Source organism: Branchiostoma floridae, chromosome 15, assembly GCF_000003815.2.
Source record: "Branchiostoma floridae strain S238N-H82 chromosome 15, Bfl_VNyyK, whole genome shotgun sequence".
Taxonomy (NCBI): Eukaryota; Metazoa; Chordata; class Leptocardii; order Amphioxiformes; family Branchiostomatidae; genus Branchiostoma; species Branchiostoma floridae.
This window is the reverse complement of record NC_049993.1, coordinates 16,029,709-16,053,025: the sequence shown is the minus strand read 5'-3', so window position 1 is coordinate 16,053,025 and position 23,317 is coordinate 16,029,709. Positions and strand designations below refer to the sequence as shown.

General features: G+C 40.8%; 2 protein-coding genes across 6 annotated transcripts in view; one reads left to right on the top strand and one right to left on the bottom strand.

Annotated features, from left to right (window-relative positions):
* The window catches only part of LOC118431991 (cytochrome P450 1A1-like), a gene marked incomplete in the record, with an annotated part of 9,115 nt that extends 4,880 nt beyond the window's left edge, over positions 1 to 4,235 (bottom strand). The window contains 6 exon segments of the mRNA XM_035843454.1: positions 743 to 864; positions 1,531 to 1,689; positions 2,101 to 2,194; positions 2,804 to 2,977; positions 3,336 to 3,478; positions 4,069 to 4,235. Coding sequence (XP_035699347.1) covers positions 743 to 864; positions 1,531 to 1,689; positions 2,101 to 2,194; positions 2,804 to 2,977; positions 3,336 to 3,478; positions 4,069 to 4,223 — 847 coding nt within the window.
* A 1,898-nt stretch (positions 4,236 to 6,133) lies between these two features.
* On the top strand, positions 6,134 to 23,029 carry LOC118431983 (UDP-N-acetylglucosamine/UDP-glucose/GDP-mannose transporter-like). Of its 5 annotated transcripts, XM_035843444.1 has the most exons (14): positions 10,186 to 10,436; positions 12,078 to 12,111; positions 13,643 to 13,729; positions 14,338 to 14,405; positions 14,814 to 14,885; positions 15,114 to 15,182; positions 15,552 to 15,654; positions 16,002 to 16,028; positions 17,146 to 17,238; positions 17,861 to 17,928; positions 18,724 to 18,802; positions 19,210 to 19,292; positions 20,659 to 20,755; positions 22,573 to 23,029. In XM_035843444.1, the coding sequence occupies exons 1-13, from the start codon at positions 10,309 to 10,311 to the stop codon at positions 20,726 to 20,728; spliced, it is 981 nt and encodes a 326-aa protein (XP_035699337.1). In that variant the 5' UTR covers positions 10,186 to 10,308; the 3' UTR covers positions 20,729 to 20,755; positions 22,573 to 23,029. The 5 variants fall into 5 exon arrangements, with proteins under 5 accessions (XP_035699335.1, XP_035699338.1, XP_035699337.1 ...); XM_035843442.1 differs by lacking the exons at positions 10,186 to 10,436; positions 12,078 to 12,111; positions 20,659 to 20,755 and adding exons at positions 6,134 to 6,381; positions 8,044 to 8,077 and having other exon boundaries at positions 22,573 to 23,011; XM_035843441.1 differs by lacking the exon at positions 20,659 to 20,755 and having other exon boundaries at positions 10,190 to 10,436; positions 22,573 to 23,011.
* The last annotated feature ends 288 nt before the right edge of the window (positions 23,030 to 23,317 follow it).

The window sequence follows — 23,317 nt, the reverse complement described above, 5'->3', positions numbered from 1 at the left end:
AAGAATTCATTTGACATTTGTGTGAAGTGGTCTTGCTGTAAGAGAGCAGAAAAAAAACTTCATCATACATGTAATTCAACAGAGCCTAACTATATGAAATTAATTCTATGTCACCTTAATCTAATTCATAAGAGATACTTCATAGGGAAGTCATATTACATAATTGTAAAATACAGATACTCCCTAACTTCTGTCAGTACATATGTATTATTCAAGCTGGCCCTTACTGTGGGAAGTACTTTCAGAAGGGCAAAGTCAACGTAACTGAAGAATCATATGGAAAAAATGAAGGTATGATGGGCTTGCATTTGAGACTTTATTAAAACAGAAACCCATGGAAAGAACAACTGCTGGCTCATTAAAGAACCCATAACACTCATCACATAGAGTAGAGGTCCTGCTATCCTTGTATGAGTGACTAAATGTACTTATTGGAACTTATTATGAAGCAGTTTACATTTACTGGTTATGCTATGCAATGACCTGTGTTATCCAGTCTATCCGGGCTTGGCTAGGCTCTCTTTGGAGCAAATGAAGCTCTCTGCTGTCGGGTAGTCTATTCATGGCGGTCTATTAAACTCCCACTGTGTAAAACTCTTACCACATAAAACTTGTGGGTGCGAAAGATTTTCTCTGGCAGCAGACAGCTTCATCTGTCCTGAAGAGAGCCTGACCAAGCCCTGATATACTAGATACCAGGTTAGCGATGAAAATGAAACTGTTACAACAAAAGATGACTCACTCGGTGTTGGTAGGAAGGCAAGAGAAGGATAGATGTCAGCCAGCATCCCCTGGGCCCCGAGCTCAAAAAACTTTTGGCTCATCCTCATCAAAAACTGGAAATCCTCGTCTTCCATCTTATACCTGTACATTGTTGAGATATAATGAACTGTCACATGTCACAAGATTTTGCATCACTTAGACTGGCAAACCAGGTCATGCATGCACTGGTATCCATGGGTATGAAAGAGAAGCAGAGGTTGCCCAAAGATGAACTACAAGCAGACCAACAAAGATGGAATATAACGATTACTTGAATGTGCAAGAATAGATTTTAATCGCGTAATTCAGATATAAATATTTTAACCTTGCTTCTTATCTTAATGTGCCTAAGGAATTTTATCGTTTATATTGTTTGAAATCATAACTATGCTGAATGTAATGTCATTACCACAATTCAGCCGCAAGGCTGCGAACCGTATGACATGTAAAGTTTGCCTAATAAACCATTATAACAAAAGGGACCTCTGAGCAGTCAACATCAGCTGGAAGGATGGCTTACTCACACAGCCGACAGAGTCTGCTGTGCCTACCTGACTGCCTGGTGTGTCAGACGACATGGGAGCTGACAGCCCCTAAGTCTAAGTCTAAGTAAGACACTTAAGATCAAAGGATTGACTTGAAATGAATGGTTCATAAATGGGAGACCACCCTAACACATTCCTATCAACCTGATCAGGATTCCTGACAGTAATCAGCGATTTTGCCAGATTACAATCTCTCAACCCTCATATACATATAAAGAAATACCTGTGCCCAAAGGTGGCAGAGCAGACAACATTGAGGACCAGTTTAAAGACGTGAGCTTCCACATCCACTGCTTTCCCCTCCAGACTGGAGAACTCGTCAATGACGTCATTCAGGGCTCCCTGTACCTTGTCCTCTAAGGTACGCCCTGTGGCATAAGCTCTGGAAAGAGGAAAAAAAAAGGTAAGGTCCTTCCTGCACCAATGGTGCATGGGCTGGTGCCCATCTTTGTTCCTGTAGCCCTGGTGTATGAGTTCAACTAACATACTCTTTCCCAAATGCCAAGGGATAAGCAGAGTAAACAGAATGTTACCGTTTTTAAAGTCGTTGGTTATAAACCAACCAATCAACAAGGGGAATACTCTACTCGTACCCACTTGGCAACTGCAGCAGTACTAGTCGCAGCGTGCATGTCGGGCGAGCAATACAACCAGGACCAAACTCACAGCTTCTATTTCCAGAGGTAGGGCTGCTTAAACTAGTACCAGACTACACACGCTACCTATGGCTACCTACCTAGGCTTAAGATTAGATTACCCAACCCTCTGTTTTTCTACCTAAGCCAAATCCTACCTGACTGCACCATGGAACAGCTTCCTCTGCAGTTTCCATGTTGGGTTGAAGTCACCCATCACAATGTCCTTCCCACCTTCTGATATCAGGTCACCTGAAAGAAGGATGATTGTCATTGTGACTGCAGTACCTTCACTCATGACTTGGTGGCACTACACTGACTGTATTATGATAACAGATGTCTCAGTTCACCTTTCAAGGTTATAATGCATGAATCCTAGTAGGTATAGATGCTTTGCCCCTAATTAAGTCCTTCTGTGTAATTCTCCATACTTTACTCTCAGCATTTAGCTTGAATGTTGAATAAGCATGCACATTTAATTTCTTGAGTACTTTCTTGCCAACAATTATGTGCAGTTCAAAAGGCTGTAATGAACACCAATGCTGTTGCAGGGTTCTTGCCCTAGCAGTTGAGCATAGGTGCGATTTGGGCCCCTATGTTGTGTTTTGAACAGCACTGTGGGCTTGTTTAGTAGCAGACCAGTATCCACTTGTTTTGTAACAAATTTTGAGGGCCAAATTTTACTGCAGGAAATAGTGTTTCTGACGGCTATGAATTAAGCATTTTCAGGGTAAACGCCTACAGACCATCCTAGAAGACTCATGCCTGTGCCACTTCCCACATGGCTAATAGCCACGATTAGACGCCCTCTATGCTGTACAAAAATTCCTGGTGAGAACCCTGCGTTGTAAGTGATCGTACCAGTCGCAGTCTGGGTCCTGCCTGCGAAGTCCGCCCCTTTCTTCACCAGTGCCTCCCTGATGACGTCCAGACTGTTGAGCACCACCACGTCCCTCATGCCAAGCTTCAGACTGAACACATCTCCATACTTCTTACCCAGCTCGACGAACGTCAGGTAGAACTGGCCTCCAAACACTGGCATAGTACAAAGGAAGGAAAAATTCAATGTAGAAGGAAAACATACTGACTTACAATTATCATATTGATATTTGAATTTTTTTTGTCAGGGACTTAAACAAGCAAAGGGGAGATGAAACACAATTCAATGTTCATTAAACATAAGCTAAAAGAATGTATCTTTTATCAAAAACCATAAGATATGCCACAGTACCAAAGTCACATACCAGGGGGACCACACACACACACACATACACACACACACACACACACGCACACACACACACACACACACACACACACACACACACACACACACACACACACCAAAACAATACCTCCATTTATCTCGGCGGTAACAACTCTGGGTACTTACTGAAGATGTTGCCAATGATTGGCCAGAAGAATGGTCCAGGCGGCATCCTCCGGCGCTTGATGATGTCCAGCACCCAGCTGACCAACACCAGGGTGGCCAAGCCGACCAGCACGGTCATCAGCCATGTGGTCCAACTGGCCATTCTGGAAAGTGAAAGTGATATCGAACATCTTATTCCGCAGAGTTGTAAACTTTTATTTTTATTTCACTTAAGAAGAACGACTGATGTCGTTTGAAATTGCTGAATTAAATTTGATTTATCCAGAAGAAGAGATTCAACTTTCATCTATTCATTGATATCGAACAAGTTTATATGTCACAACCGCAGTCGGCCTTCCTTCGGGGGGGTACGGGGATCGTAGAAGTCGGCCAACAAAAATCGGGAAATTCAGGCCAGGCTAGGGGAGTCAGTCCTCACTCACTCACTCACGGCCCGTAACGTCAGTCCACGCTACTTAAATTTAAGGTCCTCAGGCCAACTCCTCTGGTAGCAAAACTCCCTGGCAAATGGCTATTGATATTAATTTATAGCCAGCGTAGTCAGTCTGGTAGAGGCTACATCATTATGGCGACGGCAGGGATATTAGCAAAAACTCCACACAAAAGGAAGGCATGCGTGCATGACTGCACATACGTTAAAATTTTGTTGCTCAGCATGTAGCAGCAAAAACACCCCAAACTTCCACTCTACATTTAACCACACGGCCATTATCGTTACTAAAATCATACCTACGTTTTCTTTGCTTTCGCAGTGAAGCAGCTGAAGGTAGAAACGGTGGTGACAAAGCTTTGTTGGCGGACCTGGTCTTGATAAACAAAAGTACAAACTGGTGGAATTTCACCCACCCGTCCAACAACAACTTTGTAACTTTTGACCCTGGAGGTCATATCACAGTATATACAAATAACGTCGCGGTATGTCCGTCAGACAGTTAAGAAAATGATTGAGCCAAAGGAACCAAAACCATCACAAAAACTCGCCAAAAAGCAGTTAATCAAGCAACTGGATATGATTTTGGAAACGGTCAGACGTTTTAGATAACCATCCGGTATTTTTCATTAGTGACACTGTTGAAATCCTGTTGGAGCGAGTTACATGGTTACGAGGAGAGAGTTACAAAAAGTATAACATGGTTTATTACGACGTTAGAAAAATAACTTACAACCTTACAAAACAAATCTACCATCTTTCCTCTAGTCTGTATAACACAAAATCTGCTGTCCGGGGCTGAAACTGGCCCCTCCCCGTTTGTGGCCGTCCGGATGTCTAGCGGGCCGCTATAAGCGATATTGAATCAGGCTATCTTTCTTCAAAGCTCACACATAAGACATATAATATTAACGTTACCAGTTAAACATGTCATTAAACAAGAAATCGATGCTTCTTTTTTTTTAATTTCTAGCCAGACATTTTTATATAAAGATTTCCTTCTGACTCCTGTGGTTTATGTTCATTATCTGAATTATCCATAGTCTGAATATTGATACATGTTCCATACAGTTCGAGTGCATTCCGTCCCCCAATTGACGCCCTCCAAGCCTGAGAGGGTTTACGCTAACATTGCAAACTGACACAACATGTTACAACACACCGGGGACAAGGAAACACAGTCAGCACCAGGGACAGGGAAACACAGTCAGCACCAGGGACAGGGAAATGCAGTCAGCACCAGGGACAGGGAATTACAGTCAGCACCAGGGACAGGGAAACACAGTCGGCACCAGGGGCAGGGAAACACAGTCAACACCAGGGACAGGGAGACACAGTCGGTATCAGGAACACGGAAACACAGTCAGCACCAGGGACAGGGAAACACAGTCAGCACCAGGGACAGGGAAACACAGTCAGTATCAGGGACAAGGAAACACGGCCAGGGACAGGGAAACAGTCAGCACCAGGGGCAGGAAAATGCAGTCAGCACCAGGGACAGGGAAATACAGTCGGCACCAGGGACAGGGAAACACAGTCAGCGCCAGGGGCAGGGAAACACAGTCAGCACCAGGGACAGGGATACACAGTCAGCACTAGGGACAGGGAAACACAGTCAGCACCAGGGACAGAGAAACACAGTCAGCACCAGGGACAGAGAAACACAGTCAGCACCAGGGGCAGGGATACACAGTCAACACTAGGGACAGGGAAACACAGTCAGCACCAGGGACAGGGAAACACAGTCAGCACCAGGGACAGAGAAACACAGTCAGCACCAGGGACAGAGAAACACAGTCAGCACCAGGGGCAGGGAATGCAGTCAGCACCAGGGGCAGGGAATGCAGTCAGCACCAGGGACAAGGACATACAGTCGGCACCAGGGACAGGGAAACACAGTCAGCACCAGGGGCAGGGATACACAGTCAGCACTAGGGACAGGGAAACACAGTCAGCACTAGGGACAGGGAAACACAGTCAGCACCAGGGACAGAGAAACACAGTCAGCACCAGGGGCAGGGAATGCAGTCAGCACCAGGGGCAGGGAATGCAGTCAGCACCAGGGGCAGGGAATGCAGTCAGCACCAGGGGCAGGGAATGCAGTCAGCACCAGCGACAGGGAAATGCAGTCGCACCAGGTACAGGGAAACACAGTCAGCGCCAGGGGCAGGAAACGTCGTCAGGGGCAAATACGAGAATTTTGGGATATTTTTCCTCGCGCATACAATCATTAGCTTTAAGTCCCAAATTTCTGAGTAGCATATATAATGTAATATCTTCAACATTGCAAAGAAGCACAGGAACTTATCGTAACACTTTAAATTTACACCCCTACGAAATGTTTTGATATGGTATGTTCCCGGTTCCAATTTCCCGCCCTTACGGTAACCTTTGACCTCCACTCCAAAACAAAATGGCGACAAGTGATACGTGCGGCGAGTGTTGCTCATTCTTCTGCCAGCTGTTTTGAAATCTGTCGTAACAAACGATGACTTCTGTGGGCGGGTCCGGGCCGGGGACTTCTTCCATGCTGTTGCGGCTCGCCACGGCCCTGTTTTACGGGTTTTCTTCCTTCATGATCGTCGTGGTCAACAAGAGCGTTCTGACGACCTACCAGTGAGTTTACAAAGATAGAGACGTAATTTATAACAGTCATCAATCATTCTCGTGTTGATAACTCCTCACATGCCGCGGTTTAGGTTTAACGTCATTTTGCGGGACAACTTGGCCTTAAACTGAAGCAAATTCAGCCGTTAAAGACTGTTGTTACAGTTTATTTTAAAGTTGTGAATATAACCATTTCAGGTCCCAGTACTTAGGTCTCCTTTGTTTGACAAAATACGTAAGCACTTATCACGTTAATGTGCCATGACTATACTTCCTCTCCCGTCTGGTGCATTGTTTTGTAAACACTGATTCACTCCTTTGTTATGGGGATTTCCTGGGTTCGCTGCCAAGGTGTAAATGGTTTAGCTGCCAACAATAGCTGCATACAAGAGTTATAATTTTGTTTGCCACGTAACTTAAAGTGTTCATACTACTTACCATGCATGGCATGGTGGCACATTTCTTCCTTTCTTTTATACATGTATCCTATGTTAAACCTTAGGATCTAGTGGCAACCAGCCAGTTTACAATTGCTCATGTGCTTCACCACAGAGGTATCCTACATTTGTTGTGTACTAGTAGGTAACCTACATCGTGTGTATGTACCTACAAGTAACCCAAAGTCAACAAAGTTCAATCAATTGTTAAGTTTCATACAAATTCAAAAGTTCATACATTGTAGACAGTTAACTCTCATGATCTTGCTGGATATGCAGAGTTAAGATGGCCACATGAAGAAAAAAAAGAATACATTCTAAATGCAGAATTTAAAGATCATCTACTAATGTAGAATAGGTAATCCCTGAGGTATGTAACCCAGATATCCAGGTGTTCAAGATAGTCTTGAGAGGGCCTCAAGAACACCATTTCTTTATATCTATAAGATTTAATAAATAGTATAATGGCGATTTATTGTTCCCAGTGGAATATGAGAGTTGTCTTCACATGACATGTTTATACAATTCTTCTATCAATTGTCGTTAAGGCTCCAGGCATTAGCTATAGTGGTTGCCAGCCATATGCTCTAGGATGAAACTCTTACAACTTAGTGATCATATTTACATCTACCAACAAGTACATAATGTAAGCCTGCACCAGCAAAAACTTAGTGTGCACATGCATGTAATCTCTGTTGATGGAAGTGATACGATGGAAATGATACATTAAAACTCTGCAGTGTTCTGTTATAGCGCGACCGCTAACAATTCACCACAACTCATCCCTACCACTAGTTAATGTATGTACAGCTACAGGTTTGTTTAGATGCCACACCCTGGTTTACTCTGTGTGTTTGTAGAAAGGATCTTCATGAGAACAGGACCTGTGTTGTGTGGCATACTTTCTGTTAAGTATGTCAAATGGGTCACAGTCCTAGTTCCATTATCTTATCAGGTTGTAGAGTTTGAAATTTCAATCTTAAATTCATTACAATACTAGTAAGTATTACTAGAAATGTTTGCCCAGAATCTGATAACTTTGTATGAAAAATGTTTCTAACTCTGTTGACCTCTTATGATTCAAAATTTTACTTCATTTGATTTACATTGCATTAATCATAAAGTTGTTACTGTTGTACAATGTAAATATATATGTATGCATTATAGATGGTCTTGTGATGAGCACACCTTTTGACTACATGCATGTCGAATTCCTTTTTTTTGTTTGTTGCAGATTTCCAAGTTTCCAGTTCTTGGGGCTTGGTCAGGTACGATTATCATACCAATTAAAGAGCTTAAGCTTTAGAAGAATTCTTGAATTCTACATCAATTTTATGGCTTAAGAGCATTAAGAATACGGTCTATATGTTTGAATTAACAAAATCATAACTTAAACTTCATAGGGAGAAGAAAACATACAAGGTTTATAGTACTAATAGCTTCTCTCAAATAGAGTGGTGATCAAGTGCAAGAGCTGTCAGTTCCATTTTTGGCATGTAAACAATAGTCTAGTTCACATTCTGGTGCAGCAGGAGGTTGTGATCTCTTGGATCAAGTTAAAAGGTCCCGGCTAATCCAAACATGGGGGATTTACATGGTGGAAGGGGGACACCATTTTTATGACAGAGATGTCCTCTGCCATGACCTACAAGCATATGTATGGAGTGCACATGTGAAGGTCAAAGTGATGAATCATATCATGTTGAAATACAAATAAATACAGTTCAGCCAAGGACATCATAGGGACAACTTTATTGCACGACAGTTGTACAGTACACGGTACAACAGTTGTACAGTACATGTATTTAGCAAGTATTACCAAAGTACAAAATAGAGGCATAGAATATAGAGGTATAGAGGTATAGAATACAATAGTAACATCCTTGTTAACATAATACAATTCTTTGATATAGTATATAGTGTTACAATGGAGTAGGCTAATCAATTAGTTTCGGTATTCTTTCTAAGAACAAAGATATAAGACATGCTTCTTTTTTTTTAATTTCTAGCCAGACATTTTTATATAAAGATTTCCTTCTGACTCCTGTGGTTTATGTTCATTATCTGAATTATCCATAGTCTGAATATTGATACATGTTCCATACAGTTCGAGTGCATTCCGTCCCCCAATTGACGCCCTCCAAGCCTGAGAGGGTTTACGCTAACATTGCAAACTGACACAACATGTTACAACACACCGGGGACAAGGAAACACAGTCAGCACCAGGGACAGGGAAACACAGTCAGCACCAGGGACAGGGAAATGCAGTCAGCACCAGGGACAGGGAATTACAGTCAGCACCAGGGACAGGGAAACACAGTCGGCACCAGGGGCAGGGAAACACAGTCAACACCAGGGACAGGGAGACACAGTCGGTATCAGGAACACGGAAACACAGTCAGCACCAGGGACAGGGAAACACAGTCAGCACCAGGGACAGGGAAACACAGTCAGTATCAGGGACAAGGAAACACGGCCAGGGACAGGGAAACAGTCAGCACCAGGGGCAGGAAAATGCAGTCAGCACCAGGGACAGGGAAATACAGTCGGCACCAGGGACAGGGAAACACAGTCAGCGCCAGGGGCAGGGAAACACAGTCAGCACCAGGGACAGGGATACACAGTCAGCACTAGGGACAGGGAAACACAGTCAGCACCAGGGACAGAGAAACACAGTCAGCACCAGGGGCAGGGATACACAGTCAACACTAGGGACAGGGAAACACAGTCAGCACCAGGGACAGGGAAACACAGTCAGCACCAGGGACAGAGAAACACAGTCAGCACCAGGGACAGAGAAACACAGTCAGCACCAGGGGCAGGGAATGCAGTCAGCACCAGGGGCAGGGAATGCAGTCAGCACCAGGGACAAGGACATACAGTCGGCACCAGGGACAGGGAAACACAGTCAGCACCAGGGGCAGGGATACACAGTCAGCACTAGGGACAGGGAAACACAGTCAGCACTAGGGACAGGGAAACACAGTCAGCACCAGGGACAGAGAAACACAGTCAGCACCAGGGGCAGGGAATGCAGTCAGCACCAGGGGCAGGGAATGCAGTCAGCACCAGGGGCAGGGAATGCAGTCAGCACCAGGGGCAGGGAATGCAGTCAGCACCAGCGACAGGGAAATGCAGTCGGCACCAGGGACAGGGAAACACAGTCAGCGCCAGGGGCAGGAAACGTCGTCAGGGGCAAATACGAGAATTTTGGGATATTTTTCCTCGCGCATACAATCATTAGCTTTAAGTCCCAAATTTCTGAGTAGCATATATAATGTAATATCTTCAACATTGCAAAGAAGCACAGGAACTTATCGTAACACTTTAAATTTACACCCCTACGAAATGTTTTGATATGGTATGTTCCCGGTTCCAATTTCCCGCCCTTACGGTAACCTTTGACCTCCACTCCAAAACAAAATGGCGACAAGTGATACGTGCGGCGAGTGTTGCTCATTCTTCTGCCAGCTGTTTTGAAATCTGTCGTAACAAACGATGACTTCTGTGGGCGGGTCCGGGCCGGGGACTTCTTCCATGCTGTTGCGGCTCGCCACGGCCCTGTTTTACGGGTTTTCTTCCTTCATGATCGTCGTGGTCAACAAGAGCGTTCTGACGACCTACCAGTGAGTTTACAAAGATAGAGACGTAATTTATAACAGTCATCAATCATTCTCGTGTTGATAACTCCTCACATGCCGCGGTTTAGGTTTAACGTCATTTTGCGGGACAACTTGGCCTTAAACTGAAGCAAATTCAGCCGTTAAAGACTGTTGTTACAGTTTATTTTAAAGTTGTGAATATAACCATTTCAGGTCCCAGTACTTAGGTCTCCTTTGTTTGACAAAATACGTAAGCACTTATCACGTTAATGTGCCATGACTATACTTCCTCTCCCGTCTGGTGCATTGTTTTGTAAACACTGATTCACTCCTTTGTTATGGGGATTTCCTGGGTTCGCTGCCAAGGTGTAAATGGTTTAGCTGCCAACAATAGCTGCATACAAGAGTTATAATTTTGTTTGCCACGTAACTTAAAGTGTTCATACTACTTACCATGCATGGCATGGTGGCACATTTCTTCCTTTCTTTTATACATGTATCCTATGTTAAACCTTAGGATCTAGTGGCAACCAGCCAGTTTACAATTGCTCATGTGCTTCACCACAGAGGTATCCTACATTTGTTGTGTACTAGTAGGTAACCTACATCGTGTGTATGTACCTACAAGTAACCCAAAGTCAACAAAGTTCAATCAATTGTAAAGTTTCATACAAATTCAAAAGTTCATTGTAGACAGTTAACTCTCATGATCTTGCTGGATATGCAAAGATGGACACATTAAAAAAAAAGAATACATTCAATTAATGTAGAATTTAAAGAACATCTACTAATGTAGGTAATCCCTGAGGTATGTAACCCAGATATCCAGGTGTTCAAGATAGTCTTGAGAGGGCCTCAAGAACACCATTTCTTTATATCTATAAATAGTATAATGGCGATTTATTGTTCCCAGTGGAATATGAGAGTTGTCTTCACATGACATGTTTATACAATTCTTCTATCAATTGTCGTTAAGGCTCCAGGCATTAGCTATAGTGGTTGCCAGCCATATGTTCTAGGATGAAACTCTTACAACTTAGTGATCATATTTACATCTACCAACAAGTAAACCTGCACCAGCAAAAACTTAGTGTGCACATGCATGTAATCTCTGTTGATGGAAGTGATACGATGGAAATGATACATTAAAACTCTGCAGTGTTCTGTCATAGCGCGACCGCTAACAATTCACCACAACTCATCCCTACTAGTACTACTAGTTAATGTATGTACAGCCACAGATTTGTTTAGATGCCACACCCAGGTTTACTCTGCATGTTTGTAGAAAGGATCTTCATGAGAATAGGACCTGTGTTGTGTGGCATACTTTCTGTTAAGTATGTTAAATGGGTCACGGTCCTGGTTCCATAGCTTAAGTTCTCTTATCCATTTGTAGAGTTTGATTAAATACTACTAGAAAAGGTTGCACTGTTTGCTCTGAATCTTTGTATGAAAAGTGTTTCTGACTCTGTTGACCTCTTATGATTCCAAATTTTACTTCATTTAATTTACATTGCATTAATCATAAAGTTGTGACTGTTGTACAATGTAAATATACATGTATGCATTGTAGATGTTATTGTGATGAGCACCTTTTAACAGCTGTGTCCCATTGTCTAGTGATGATTAGACGGGTGTCAAATTTTGGTTGCTTTTTTATTGCAGATTTCCAAGTTTCCAGTTCTTGGGGCTTGGGCAGGTAAGATTATCATACGAATTAAGGAGCTTAAAGCTTTAGAAGAATTCTAAAGATGACATCAATTTTATGGCTTAAGAGCATTAAGAATACAGTCTATACATTTGAATTAACAAAATCATGACTGAAACTTCATAGGGAGAAAACATACAAGGTTTATAGTCAGGGGTGCCTAAGCATTTGCACGAACCCTACGAAATTCGTACGAATATTATGTGATGCACACGAATCACTATGCGAAAACGCACGAATATTATGAAATTCGCACGAATCACTATGCAAAAACGCACGAATATTATGAAATTCGCACGAATCACTATGTGATTCACACGAACCTTATGAGATTTGCACGATCCTTATGCAAAAACGGCAGCCGGGAGGAGGCATGATTTTGAGCATTTTTACCCGTGATATTCATATTTCAAGGCATGGAATGGACATTTACCGTCGCTAAGATGTATTTGATAGCCTGTGAGCTACTGTTTTGCTTCATTTCGGCGTGTTACATCGTATTTTCCGTCGATGCCGATCGAAGCCGCCATCTTGAAAATCCCGCTCCGTCTGTCACGTGACCCCGGCAGTGGTTGCGCAATTTCTCGCAATTTCGCATAAGGATCGTGCAAATCTCATAAGGTTTGTGTGAATCACATAGTGATTCGTGCGAATTTCATAATATTCGTGCGTTTTTGCATAGTGATTCGTACGAATTTCATAATATTCATGCGTTTTCGCATAGTGATTCGTGTGTATCACACAATATTCGTACGAATTTCATAGGGTTCGTGCAAATGCTTAGGCACCCCTGTACCAATAGCTTCTCTCAACCAGAGTCGTGATCAACTCATCAAGTGCAAGAGCTGTCAGTTCCATTTTTGGCATGTAAACAATAGTCTAGTTCACATTCTGGTGTAGCAGGAGGTTGTGATCTCTTGGATCAAGTTAAAAGGTCCCGGCTAATCCAAACATGGGGGGACTTACATGGTGGAAGGGGGACACCATTTTTATGACAGAGATGTCCTCTGCCGTGACCTACAAGCATTTGTACGGAGTGCACATGTGAAGTTCAAAGTGATGAATCATATCATGTTGAAATACAAATAAATACAGTTCAGCCAAGGACATCATAGGGAGAAGTTTGTTGCAATACAACTGTACAGTACACGGTACAATGTATTTAGCAAGTATTACACAAAGTACAAAATAGAGGCATAGAATATAGAGGTATAGAATACAGCTTTAATAGTAGCATCCTAGTTAACATAATATTGATACAATTCTTTGATATAGTGTTACAATGGAGTAGGCTAATCATTAGTTTCGGTATTCTTTCTAAGAACAAAGATATAAGACAAAGCCTTATTTTATTCTTTCTTGTGGATTGTGGATTACAATTAGTAAAAAAAATACATTATACAAATCTTCCTGGATTCTATTTATTCACAAGTACTAATGAAACTATTTATGGAAATAATGATCACATTGTTTGTATAGACTTCCGGGACATTTTCATGTTTTAAACATGTTTTTTTTTCAGATGGTGGCCACTATTTTTGTCATGTACAGTGCCAAGAAACTCAGTATTGTCAAGTTCCCTGACTGGAACAGGGACATTCCTAGAAAAGTAAGTACAGTATGAAGAGGTCCATCTTAACAGTTTTCCAGATTTTCTATTACATGTAGGCCACAACCATTCACTACAACTGTGATTCTCTGACATTTAGTGACTAAGATTTCGTGCACCAGGATATACCAAGTCTTGTTATCATGTTGATCTTCTAATGCTTAGTAAGTTAGTATCATCTAAATCAGAGAGCCAACAAGTTAACTTGGTGTGATCTTAAAAGTCCTGACCATTTTAGATACTGTATGTTGTCTAGTTATTCCTCTCTTATGGAGAATTTTGTAGGAGATGCCCATTATTGTTAACAGACTGTTAAACCCCAGTTACTCATTACAAACAGGACATAATACTTTTAATAGGTCACCTGAAGGGTGTCTGCATATTTTCTATTTGATGTAGTGTGAGATTTATTTTGGTGTGAATCATTGTTTGTATGGTGAGTTGTCTGAAGATTACATGTTAGTGGCACTTTTAAGCAAAAAGGCAAACTGATTTGTTAGAAAAGTCCTTTCAGTTCCGGTGACCTAATTAAAAACACTCTTCGAAAGGACTTTTACATCAGTCTGAAATTTGTTCACATTTTTTATATTTTGTACCTTACTTTTCAGGCCTTTCCACTGCCTCTTATATACATCGGCAACTTAATATTTGGGCTGGGAAGCACAAAGAGATTAAAGTAAGCTATTTTTCATTGTTGTTTGACATCAATTGTGTGCATTTCTTTGTACAAAGTTAATGTAACTTGTACATCAACTGGCAGATGATAGGGGGAGTCGCTATACCTCAGTGAATGGTGTAATGTGTCATGTATATTAGAACATTAGTAGCCTACTTTTTGTTAGGTATAGCATTTCGTTTAATTAACTAATAGGTAATGTATATAATTGTATGCTTTTGTTCTTCATTTGCCAGCCAGAAATATTGATTACAAGTGTCACTCTATAGACATGATATTGGAATACATGGCAACAATTTGATATGTGGTATATGTGTAGATATAATGTAGATAGAATTAGTATAGTGTAAGTGTTGTAATCACTGAGTTTGATGTTATGTGATTCTGTGCTTTCTTCATCCCACCCAGCCTGCCCATGTTCACAGTCCTGCGTAGATTCTCCATCCTCTTCACCATGATTCTGGAGTATGTGGTTCTAGGGTGAGTTACTGTATTTCATTTCATTATATTTGATTGTTTTAAACCCACTAAAGATTGACCTTGATAATCCTCATATGTAAGGGGAGAGGTATGTTATGAACCCATCAAGAAACAAGACAAGAAGCCTCTTATTTTGGAGATATCCTTCTATCTCATAAAGATTACTATCAAACATGTATATAGGCCACCTTCTTCTTTTTATAATGTTCCTTTTCCTACCATTTCCAGGCACCTTGCTTCCAGGAGAGTGCAGGCAATAGTAATACTGATGGTAATAGGAGCCATTATAGCTGCCTTGTAAGTGAACTTGTCAAAAATATAGTTTGACCTCAACAGATTATTTCATTTACATCAGAAAATGGAAAATTTGAAAATCATTGCCGCAAAAACAAGTATTGTCCTAATAATTAGTGTAAGGTCTTTGTTCTCCAACTTGCGATAATTACATAGTGTTCATATATGTAACTCTTGGCTTAAGACTTATTGTCAACAATCAATGCAATTGTTTTACTTCTTAGACCCTGACACATAAAAGAATTGAGTTGTATAAAGTCTTACTTTCTGTTCTTCGAATCTAGTCTATACTTAACTGGTTGAAAATTGAAACAGCTATAATAATTATACATTTTAGTAAGTGTAATCTGATCCCTTTGTTCTTTTTCCCAGAAACGACCTTGCCTTTGACCTCAGGGGTTACGTCTTCATACTTCTCAACGATCTCTTCACTGCCCTGAACGGCGTGTATGTCAAGAAAAAGCTGGACTCCAAGGTCTTATTCAAGCCTTTGTGCTTTCTATCCATTGAAAAAGCAGTAGTTAAAAAAAACAACTAAGGGTTATCTTTATACCATTGGAAGTCTTGTAGCCTGCTACACATCAAGATGATGTACCTAACTATGTATTCATAATGTAATAACAATGCAAGTTTTACTGAGTGAGTGAGTGAGTGAGTGAGTGAGTGAGTGAGTGAGTGAGTGAGTGAGTGAGTGAGTGAGTGAGTACGTGAGTGAGTACGTGAGTGAATAGTAGCACTATCAAGTACTGTATGTCTTAGCCTGAGCATTTCTGGTTCTGTTGTTCTCAATGGTTGCTTTTTGTGCTCTTTTTTGTGCTAAAGGATCAGGACCAGGAAAATGTGCAAGAGGTTTGTCAAAAAAACTGCAAGGTGGTAGACAGTTGTATGTAAAGGTGGTGGGGTTCCAAATCCCTGTTAGTTACATGTACTTCTTCCTAAATATAGAGGAATGTAGTGGGATTTTCTCCTTGAAAATTAAGAAACGAGAACAACATTAACAGGTTAAAAAGGTTAATGTGCCCCTCCCATAACTCAAGGTGGTCCATAAGTGCCAATATGCCCCTAACCCCACCACTGTCCCCTTTTGTTGCTAGCTGATGGGCTTTGATGCACTAAGGATACTTGATCTTTTGTAATAGGAAAATGGGGTCCTTGAAGTACACTCATCCTAAAAGGTATTTACCTGGTCTGCAATTTCGTAACTCCTCAGCTGTCTTCCTCAGGGCTTCAATGCTATTAGCAAATCAATATTATATAACGTTACTTCTACTTACTAGCGTCATGTAACGTGGACTAGGGCTGGGTACCGGTACAGAAAATTCAGGTCCAGGTCCGGTTCAGGTCCAGAGGATCAGGTCCAGGTCCGGACCTGAACCTGGACCTGATTCGGTATGTGAGAACTTGTGAATGGACGATACTAAAAACAATGGTCCATTTCGCCACAAATAGTATGTTTTGTGGAGTATTTGACTCCCACTGGTGTTCTAAAACCCAACAAGACTAAACTGCCTCTGTACGATTGACTGGAAAACTTGGTAGAAATGACTATAAACTCTACCTGCTTAACTCTCGTTATTTTCGTCGACCGGTAAGCCCCAAAACGTGTGAATACTTGATCATATAATCCGTTTATTTTCTAATAGGTCCAACATCCGGTCCACCTAATTTTTTCAGGTCCGTTTTTTCCGGACCAGTACAATAAGAAAAACCGGTTTTGTCCACCCCTAATATGGACACACGGACCAGGTGAATGCCATTCAGGTTGTGATCCCAGGACCTCATTCTATCTTTTAATCTGACCACCCTGGTGAAGAATTTCTTGTACTCGACATCAAACAAGAAACATGAAAGTAACTCTCTAGTAGTAAGTCTTGGTTGGCTGGTGTAACCAAACATATTTTAGTTCATTGTTCATTAATATTAAGTTACGAAGTGAACGATTTTGTGTTTTCCATGGTTTTTACAGGAGCTGGGAAAATACGGACTACTTTTCTATAATGCCCTCTTCATGCTGTTTCCAACAATGGCCATCTGTGTCAGCACTGGAGATTTTGAGAAGGTGAGACCAAGCAGATGTAGCTAGTTGTCTTGGATCTCTGTTAGCCTGACTAAAATTGTGCTCCTATAGCGGCTGGTCTTACAGTTGCCATAAACCCCAGCCAGCAAGAGATTATGTAAACACAGGCTAGGATCTCTGTTGGGTCTCTTCTTATTATTTTCAGATGTAATGAAATAGAACCAATGCTGTATACATGTCCCTTTAGTTAGTAATCATAAGCTTTGATTTTTTTCTATCCTACTTATTGTTTGAGAGCCCGTGTTATTTTTCTTGTCAGATTTGTCATTTTATGCTTATCAATTTCATGTTTTGAAGTTGAAATTTTTGGGACAGATGGGGTGAACTTTTTCATAACTTTTTCGCAAATTTTTTTTTTTTCCTGGGACAGAATGACATCTTCTGGAGATTACCCTGCTGTATGTCTTGTAACTCATATTGTGGTACTGTATACACCACAACTTTCACAGGGAAAGTGTTACATTGAAGAAAGACAAAAAACTCTAACAGGTCCAACCAGCTAGATGCAAGAAAGTTGATAAAGATAAACACTTAGTTTGCATTTTTGTACCTAATACACAAACTTAATAACAACATTCTTATGAGTTTTCTGTGTATTTTGCAGGTGCTAGCGTTTCCAGGTTGGAGTGAGCCGCTGTTCGTCCTACAGTTCTTCATGTCCTGCTTCATGGGGTAAATAAAGTTGCAGTGTCAGATTTGATTTAATTTTCCAAAGCACTGTTCAACAGTCAAAACTCAGGGGAAACACAGGAGATGCACACTCATCAGAAGAGGATATATCCTCCCTATATCCTCCCTATATTTCCTAGAGAGAGGGTTCCTAGTGTTTGCTTTGGAGGAAAAGTTGCCAATTACATGTAAAGCTAGTTCACCTTTATCCGCGGGGTGACCTTTATCCGTTGTCTTTAAAAACAGCACATTTAGGAGTATTAAGTCTGCTGACTGTGGTTTCAAATTTGCAATATTTTCAAAATGTTCTGATTTGAGACCACCTTTGGTCAACTTCATATCCCTAAATTCATTATATTACAAACAACGGATATAGGTTAGCCTCGGATAAAGGTGAACTAGCATTAGAGACTGTGACTCCAATGTGTTTGTAATGTGTTTCCTAGTACTCAAATCACTCCTAGAAGAAGAACATACTGTATTTAGCATACAGCAGGCTGACAGGTCCCTGTGTTTCTGTGGGTGGAGCAATTGGTCACAGATAGCTGTGATTCCATTGGGTTTTGTGTATCCTTCAGTCATATATTGGAAAGCACCTTCAGTCATATATTGGAAATCACAATAGAAAAGTGTTCCAGTATGTGTCTACTGTATGCCAGAGCTTGGCAAGGTTTTTAATTTTAACTAGAGGTCAAACAATCTAAATGACCTCCATGAAAATGCCCTTCTGGTGATTTAAGGTTCACATGGATAAACAAAGTTTCCAACAAAAAATGTTTTTGCTTTTTGTTATTTCAGGTTCATTCTGATGTACTCCACTATCCTGTGTACAGGCCACAACTCTGCGTTAACAACAACAATAGTTGGCACAATTAAGGTATGGGTCAACAAACTTACATCCTAATAGGAAAGTTCACATGTGTTGTTAAAATAGTCTATTTTGGAATTTGTTACTTTCGATCTACACAAGGGATTGCTTACCTAAAATTTTTGGTCTCGCATCCGTCAACCTTCTTCAGGAGATATGTTGAATTACTAGTGACGTTAGAAAACTTGAGTAATCGTTATTGCCTGGTAGGCGATGTCGGCCACCGTCTCTGTTGAATATCGGCTGGTGTGCCCTTTAATGTATGTAGATGGCTTCCTTTACTCCCCTTACGAATCAATCCGGTTCAGTGTCCAATATTTGTGCTTACATCTTGGCAACATTTATGACAATGAATTTTTCTTATGTTTGACAAGTGCCAGTTTGTAAGGTGTTGTTTCTGTTTTCTTTTTTCCCAGAACATTTTGATAACATATCTAGGAATGGTGTTTGGTGGTGACTACATTTTCAGCTGGTCCAATTTTGTAGGACTCAACATCAGGTGAGCAAAGTGCACCCACATTGCTATTGACGTTTTTTTCTGTTTTAGGCCATGTTGCTTTGATTATATGGATGATTTCTGCTTGCACGTTAATTTTCTGCTATTTCCTCCAAAAAAGTTTTCCACCATACTGTAAATTGTACAAAGCATGCAGCTGCCACTACTGCTACGGTAACCATACTACTATAACTGTTAGCTGCTACTACAACTACTACTACTATCTTCTACAAATTACATGTTAAAGCCCAAAGACATATTAACTGCACTCTCCTGGTACTGTACAATATACTGTAGATGCATTTTCGTTCGCAGGGATTTAATTTCGCGGTAGCAGGAAAGTGACTTTTCACGGTGGTAGCACCATATGTTCGTGGTAGCACCATGCACTGTAGTCTCTTACTGCCATGGAAAAAATGTTTGCGGTGGTTTTAAGTTTGCGGTGAAGTGGCCACTGCGAAAACCGCGAACATAAAACCACCGCAAACATTTCTGCATTTACAGTAATCAAATCAACATGGCCTGCAGTAACAGCGCCAAAGCCCCAATTAATGCCAACTTTCCTTTCCTGCACGAAGCACTTCATGTCCTTCAAATACAAACTGGTGCCTCTTATCCTTCCATTAGCAATTCCCCTACCAGCTGTGATGCTCTGAAAAACATCTTACATATCCAACCAATCAATAGTCCTGTCTGAGATAATAATAGGTGCAGTTAGGATTAACTACTTCTTTGGTAGCGCTTACAAGTATCAAAACGTTAGCCTGGGTACCATCCGGAAAGTAGTTCGCTTGGTGTTCATTATACACTATATACTGTTGCTTCTAGCTGATTCATTATACACTATATACTGTCGCTTCTCTGCTGTCATGTCTGGGAACCTTGACCACGTTAACGTCTGGAATTGTCCAAATTTTGGACGAGGACACATGAGCGAATTAAGGAATGGGTTCAAGAGATTGTTCAAAGCATTCCAACACCAAAAACGCTGTCCAAACGCTCAACAGTTGGTACCAAAATATGAGCATTTAAGGTTGATTCATATCCTGAGTGGTATACTTTTATTATCATTTTTAAAGTCAGAAAAAATTAAGTGGTGAATCTAATTGCCTAGAACATACATTATAAGTGGCCAATGCACATGCCATTTTGCCATAAGTAGATGGAATGCTTCACATCTCTTTTAATCAGCTTGGACTTCCTTCTTAATTCTAAATAAAGGACAATAAATTTTTCCCAACTCGGTCAAGTGCACATTACAAGTATTATCCCACAAAAACAACATTAAATTGACCTGCATGTAACCCGCTCTTCACTTAACACTCCGCACCTTCACAATTTGTGTCTCTTTTGTTTGTTTTTGTTGCAGTGCATTATCTGGTATTACTTATTCCTACATCACCATAACTGAGATGCAGAAATCAGCTCGCGGAGGATAGTTGCTTCTTTGCTGCACCGTAGACGAGGTGACTAATAAACATAACATGGCAGCTTTTCAATCTTAAGCCTCTACGCTACAATAAAACAACTTTTTGCAAGGTTTTTAGGTTTTTATCAAGGAAAACGCAGCATAAAACATTGCAGAGATAAGATTTGGATGGTGCAAGTTGTGAACATATCTCAATCGTTTGGGAACTCCTCCACATTTTATATTTCGTAACTCATAATTGACTTATCAAATATCCTCTTCATCCTTGGTGATACTTAAATTACTAACTGCTTGTAAAAAATTTGTTTGCAGCATCGTAGAGCTTAATATACACAATTGCAATACAACTTCTAAAGCTTGCCTGAAACAAGTAGTATTTCTGCTGGAAATTCGCAAGAATTGGTTAACTTTGTACAATTTCTTTATTTCATTGAAGAATTAGACTTTGTATATCATAATCTTGCCGTTGTTATGATTTAAACCATTATGATACCAAAATCATTACAAAGCTAACTTTTGGGCTGGTGGTGGTTAGTGACTTGAATGTGTTTTTCTAGTTAACAAATGGCCAGTGTCTCTAACTATTAAGTATGTCTTATTAGTTTAACTTGCTTGACTAAGCCTATTGTTTGGAATTCTGTGGTAGACAGTCACATTCCACTGTGTCATGGGGCATACTCCATATTTTGATCAGAAACCTCAAACCTAGACTGTGCTATTATATATATATATAGAACTTGCCACGTAGATTGGTGCGTATCATAACGGCATATTTTCATTGTTTTATTTCAAATTTGCGTCCCAAAATGTGGGGAAAAGTGTTTTATTGCAACAGTGTAACATCCAGTACAAATTAAAGTTTTAGTACCTTTTTGACCATGCAATGCCAAAGCCTTGATGTAGGATGGCGTTGTGGCAGGATAGTGGTTCCTATCCTTCCTCTTCTCTGTACATTTGGCTGGTTTAGATATTCAGATTCAGACAGGCTAGGCTGGGTGTGCAGTCAAAACTCCCCAAGAATACCACTCAGGATTGAATCTAGTCTGGGTGGACAATGCCGGGTCACTATAGTCAAGATTCTCAACGAAACACATTTGATTTCAAACTGCCCCTTCTATGATCAAGAGAGAAAAGTCAGAGCTCAGATTGGCCACCAAATTCTATCCTAATATCTCTACATGTACAGACAAAAAGAAAACTACTCTCCTTTAAATTCGCAAAACCCACACATTACAGAAAAAGTGGGATCTTTTGTCTTTTGTCTGTCTCAGAAAAAGAAGCCAAACGCAATAAGTTACATCTTTAAGTTAGACTAGAGTAGTCACTTACTATACTATTTTAGTGTCTACCATTATTTGTCTGTCATGTTTTGTCACTTGCAAGTAGCCCTCAGGCAAGAATTTGCAATAAACTTATTAATAAACTTAACCCTTGTGTCAAGTAACTCGACTGTAAGTAACTGCATTATAATCTCCAAGCAGTGATTTGGCTCTGGCTGTTTTTTGACATGTTTTTATTCAATAAATTTGTTGGGCATTCGAGTTTCTCCCCTTTTCTTCATATTTTGCTGGCAAACTTTGGAGTCCCAATTTCCTCAGCTTGCAATGCCTTTGTCTTACAATGTCTCCTATTGGACATCTAAAGTTGTCTTCATTCATATAGTTAGGGTAGAAAAGACGAATTTCTTCCAGATCACTTCAGTGTCACTGACAAAAGACAGTGGATACTATCTGAAATGTCTGACCGTTTTCAAAATCATTCCAGTTGCTTGAGTAACTGCTTTTTGGCAGATTTACTTACCTGCATTGTGATGTTTTTCACGTACATGTCTGCCTGTTTTTCTTCCCGCTGCAGTGTGTTATGCAGCCTGTGCTACACCTTCATCAGCCTCACAGACCCCTTCACCAGGAGATCCCCCAGTTTTACTTCTTCAGGACACAGTGCTGATCATCCCAACCTCAGAGTACAGATCTTATAACATGTAGCATCATAGGATATTGCAGGAGATTTTTTTTAGGCCTACGGCTGACCAAGAAGGCTATATAACCTCTTTAGTCTGACAGACCAGGGTTTAACAAGTTTACTAAAATTTCTTGTACCTGAAAAATTTTCTAGTCTGAACCAACTTTTCACTTTCCTAAAATTTGAATAACATTTTTCAAACTGGGGCCCGTCAGCTTTCAGGACCGAAAAAGTATTATATAAAAGACACCAAACTATAAAAGACGTAAAGAGAAAAGTCATGAGCATTATTTGTTTATATTTTTACGTATACAATCTATTTTTTGTTTCCACAAACAGCCTGGCTGGGCCCTGGTTTGGAAATGTGATGTCTAACTTAAGCCTTACACCAAGGAGCTTTAAATTTATCTTTTAGCTTTTTGATAAAAGCTCCTTGCTTACACAACCAGCAACGTCTCATCTGCTGCTGCTGACATCTTCCTCAGAGCTTCCAACTGGAGTACTGCTTCTCACTGCTAGACATGTAATGTTATGTAGCTGATGTAGGTGACTACGTATAGCCACAAGAAGCATCACCCTAGTTAAACCCCCCTCACATTAGGGCGAAAATCGATCGGACGACGAGTCTGCGAGCTCT

Coding starts and splice junctions, on each gene's coding strand:
- LOC118431983 (XM_035843442.1), top strand. CDS start 6,254: ATGACTTCTGTGGGCGGGTCCGGGCCGGGGACTTCTTCCATGCTGTTG. Junction 13,730..14,337: donor ACAGGGACATTCCTAGAAAA/GTAAGTACAGTA, acceptor CTTACTTTTCAG/GCCTTTCCACTGCCTCTTAT. Junction 14,406..14,813: donor GGAAGCACAAAGAGATTAAA/GTAAGCTATTTT, acceptor CATCCCACCCAG/CCTGCCCATGTTCACAGTCC.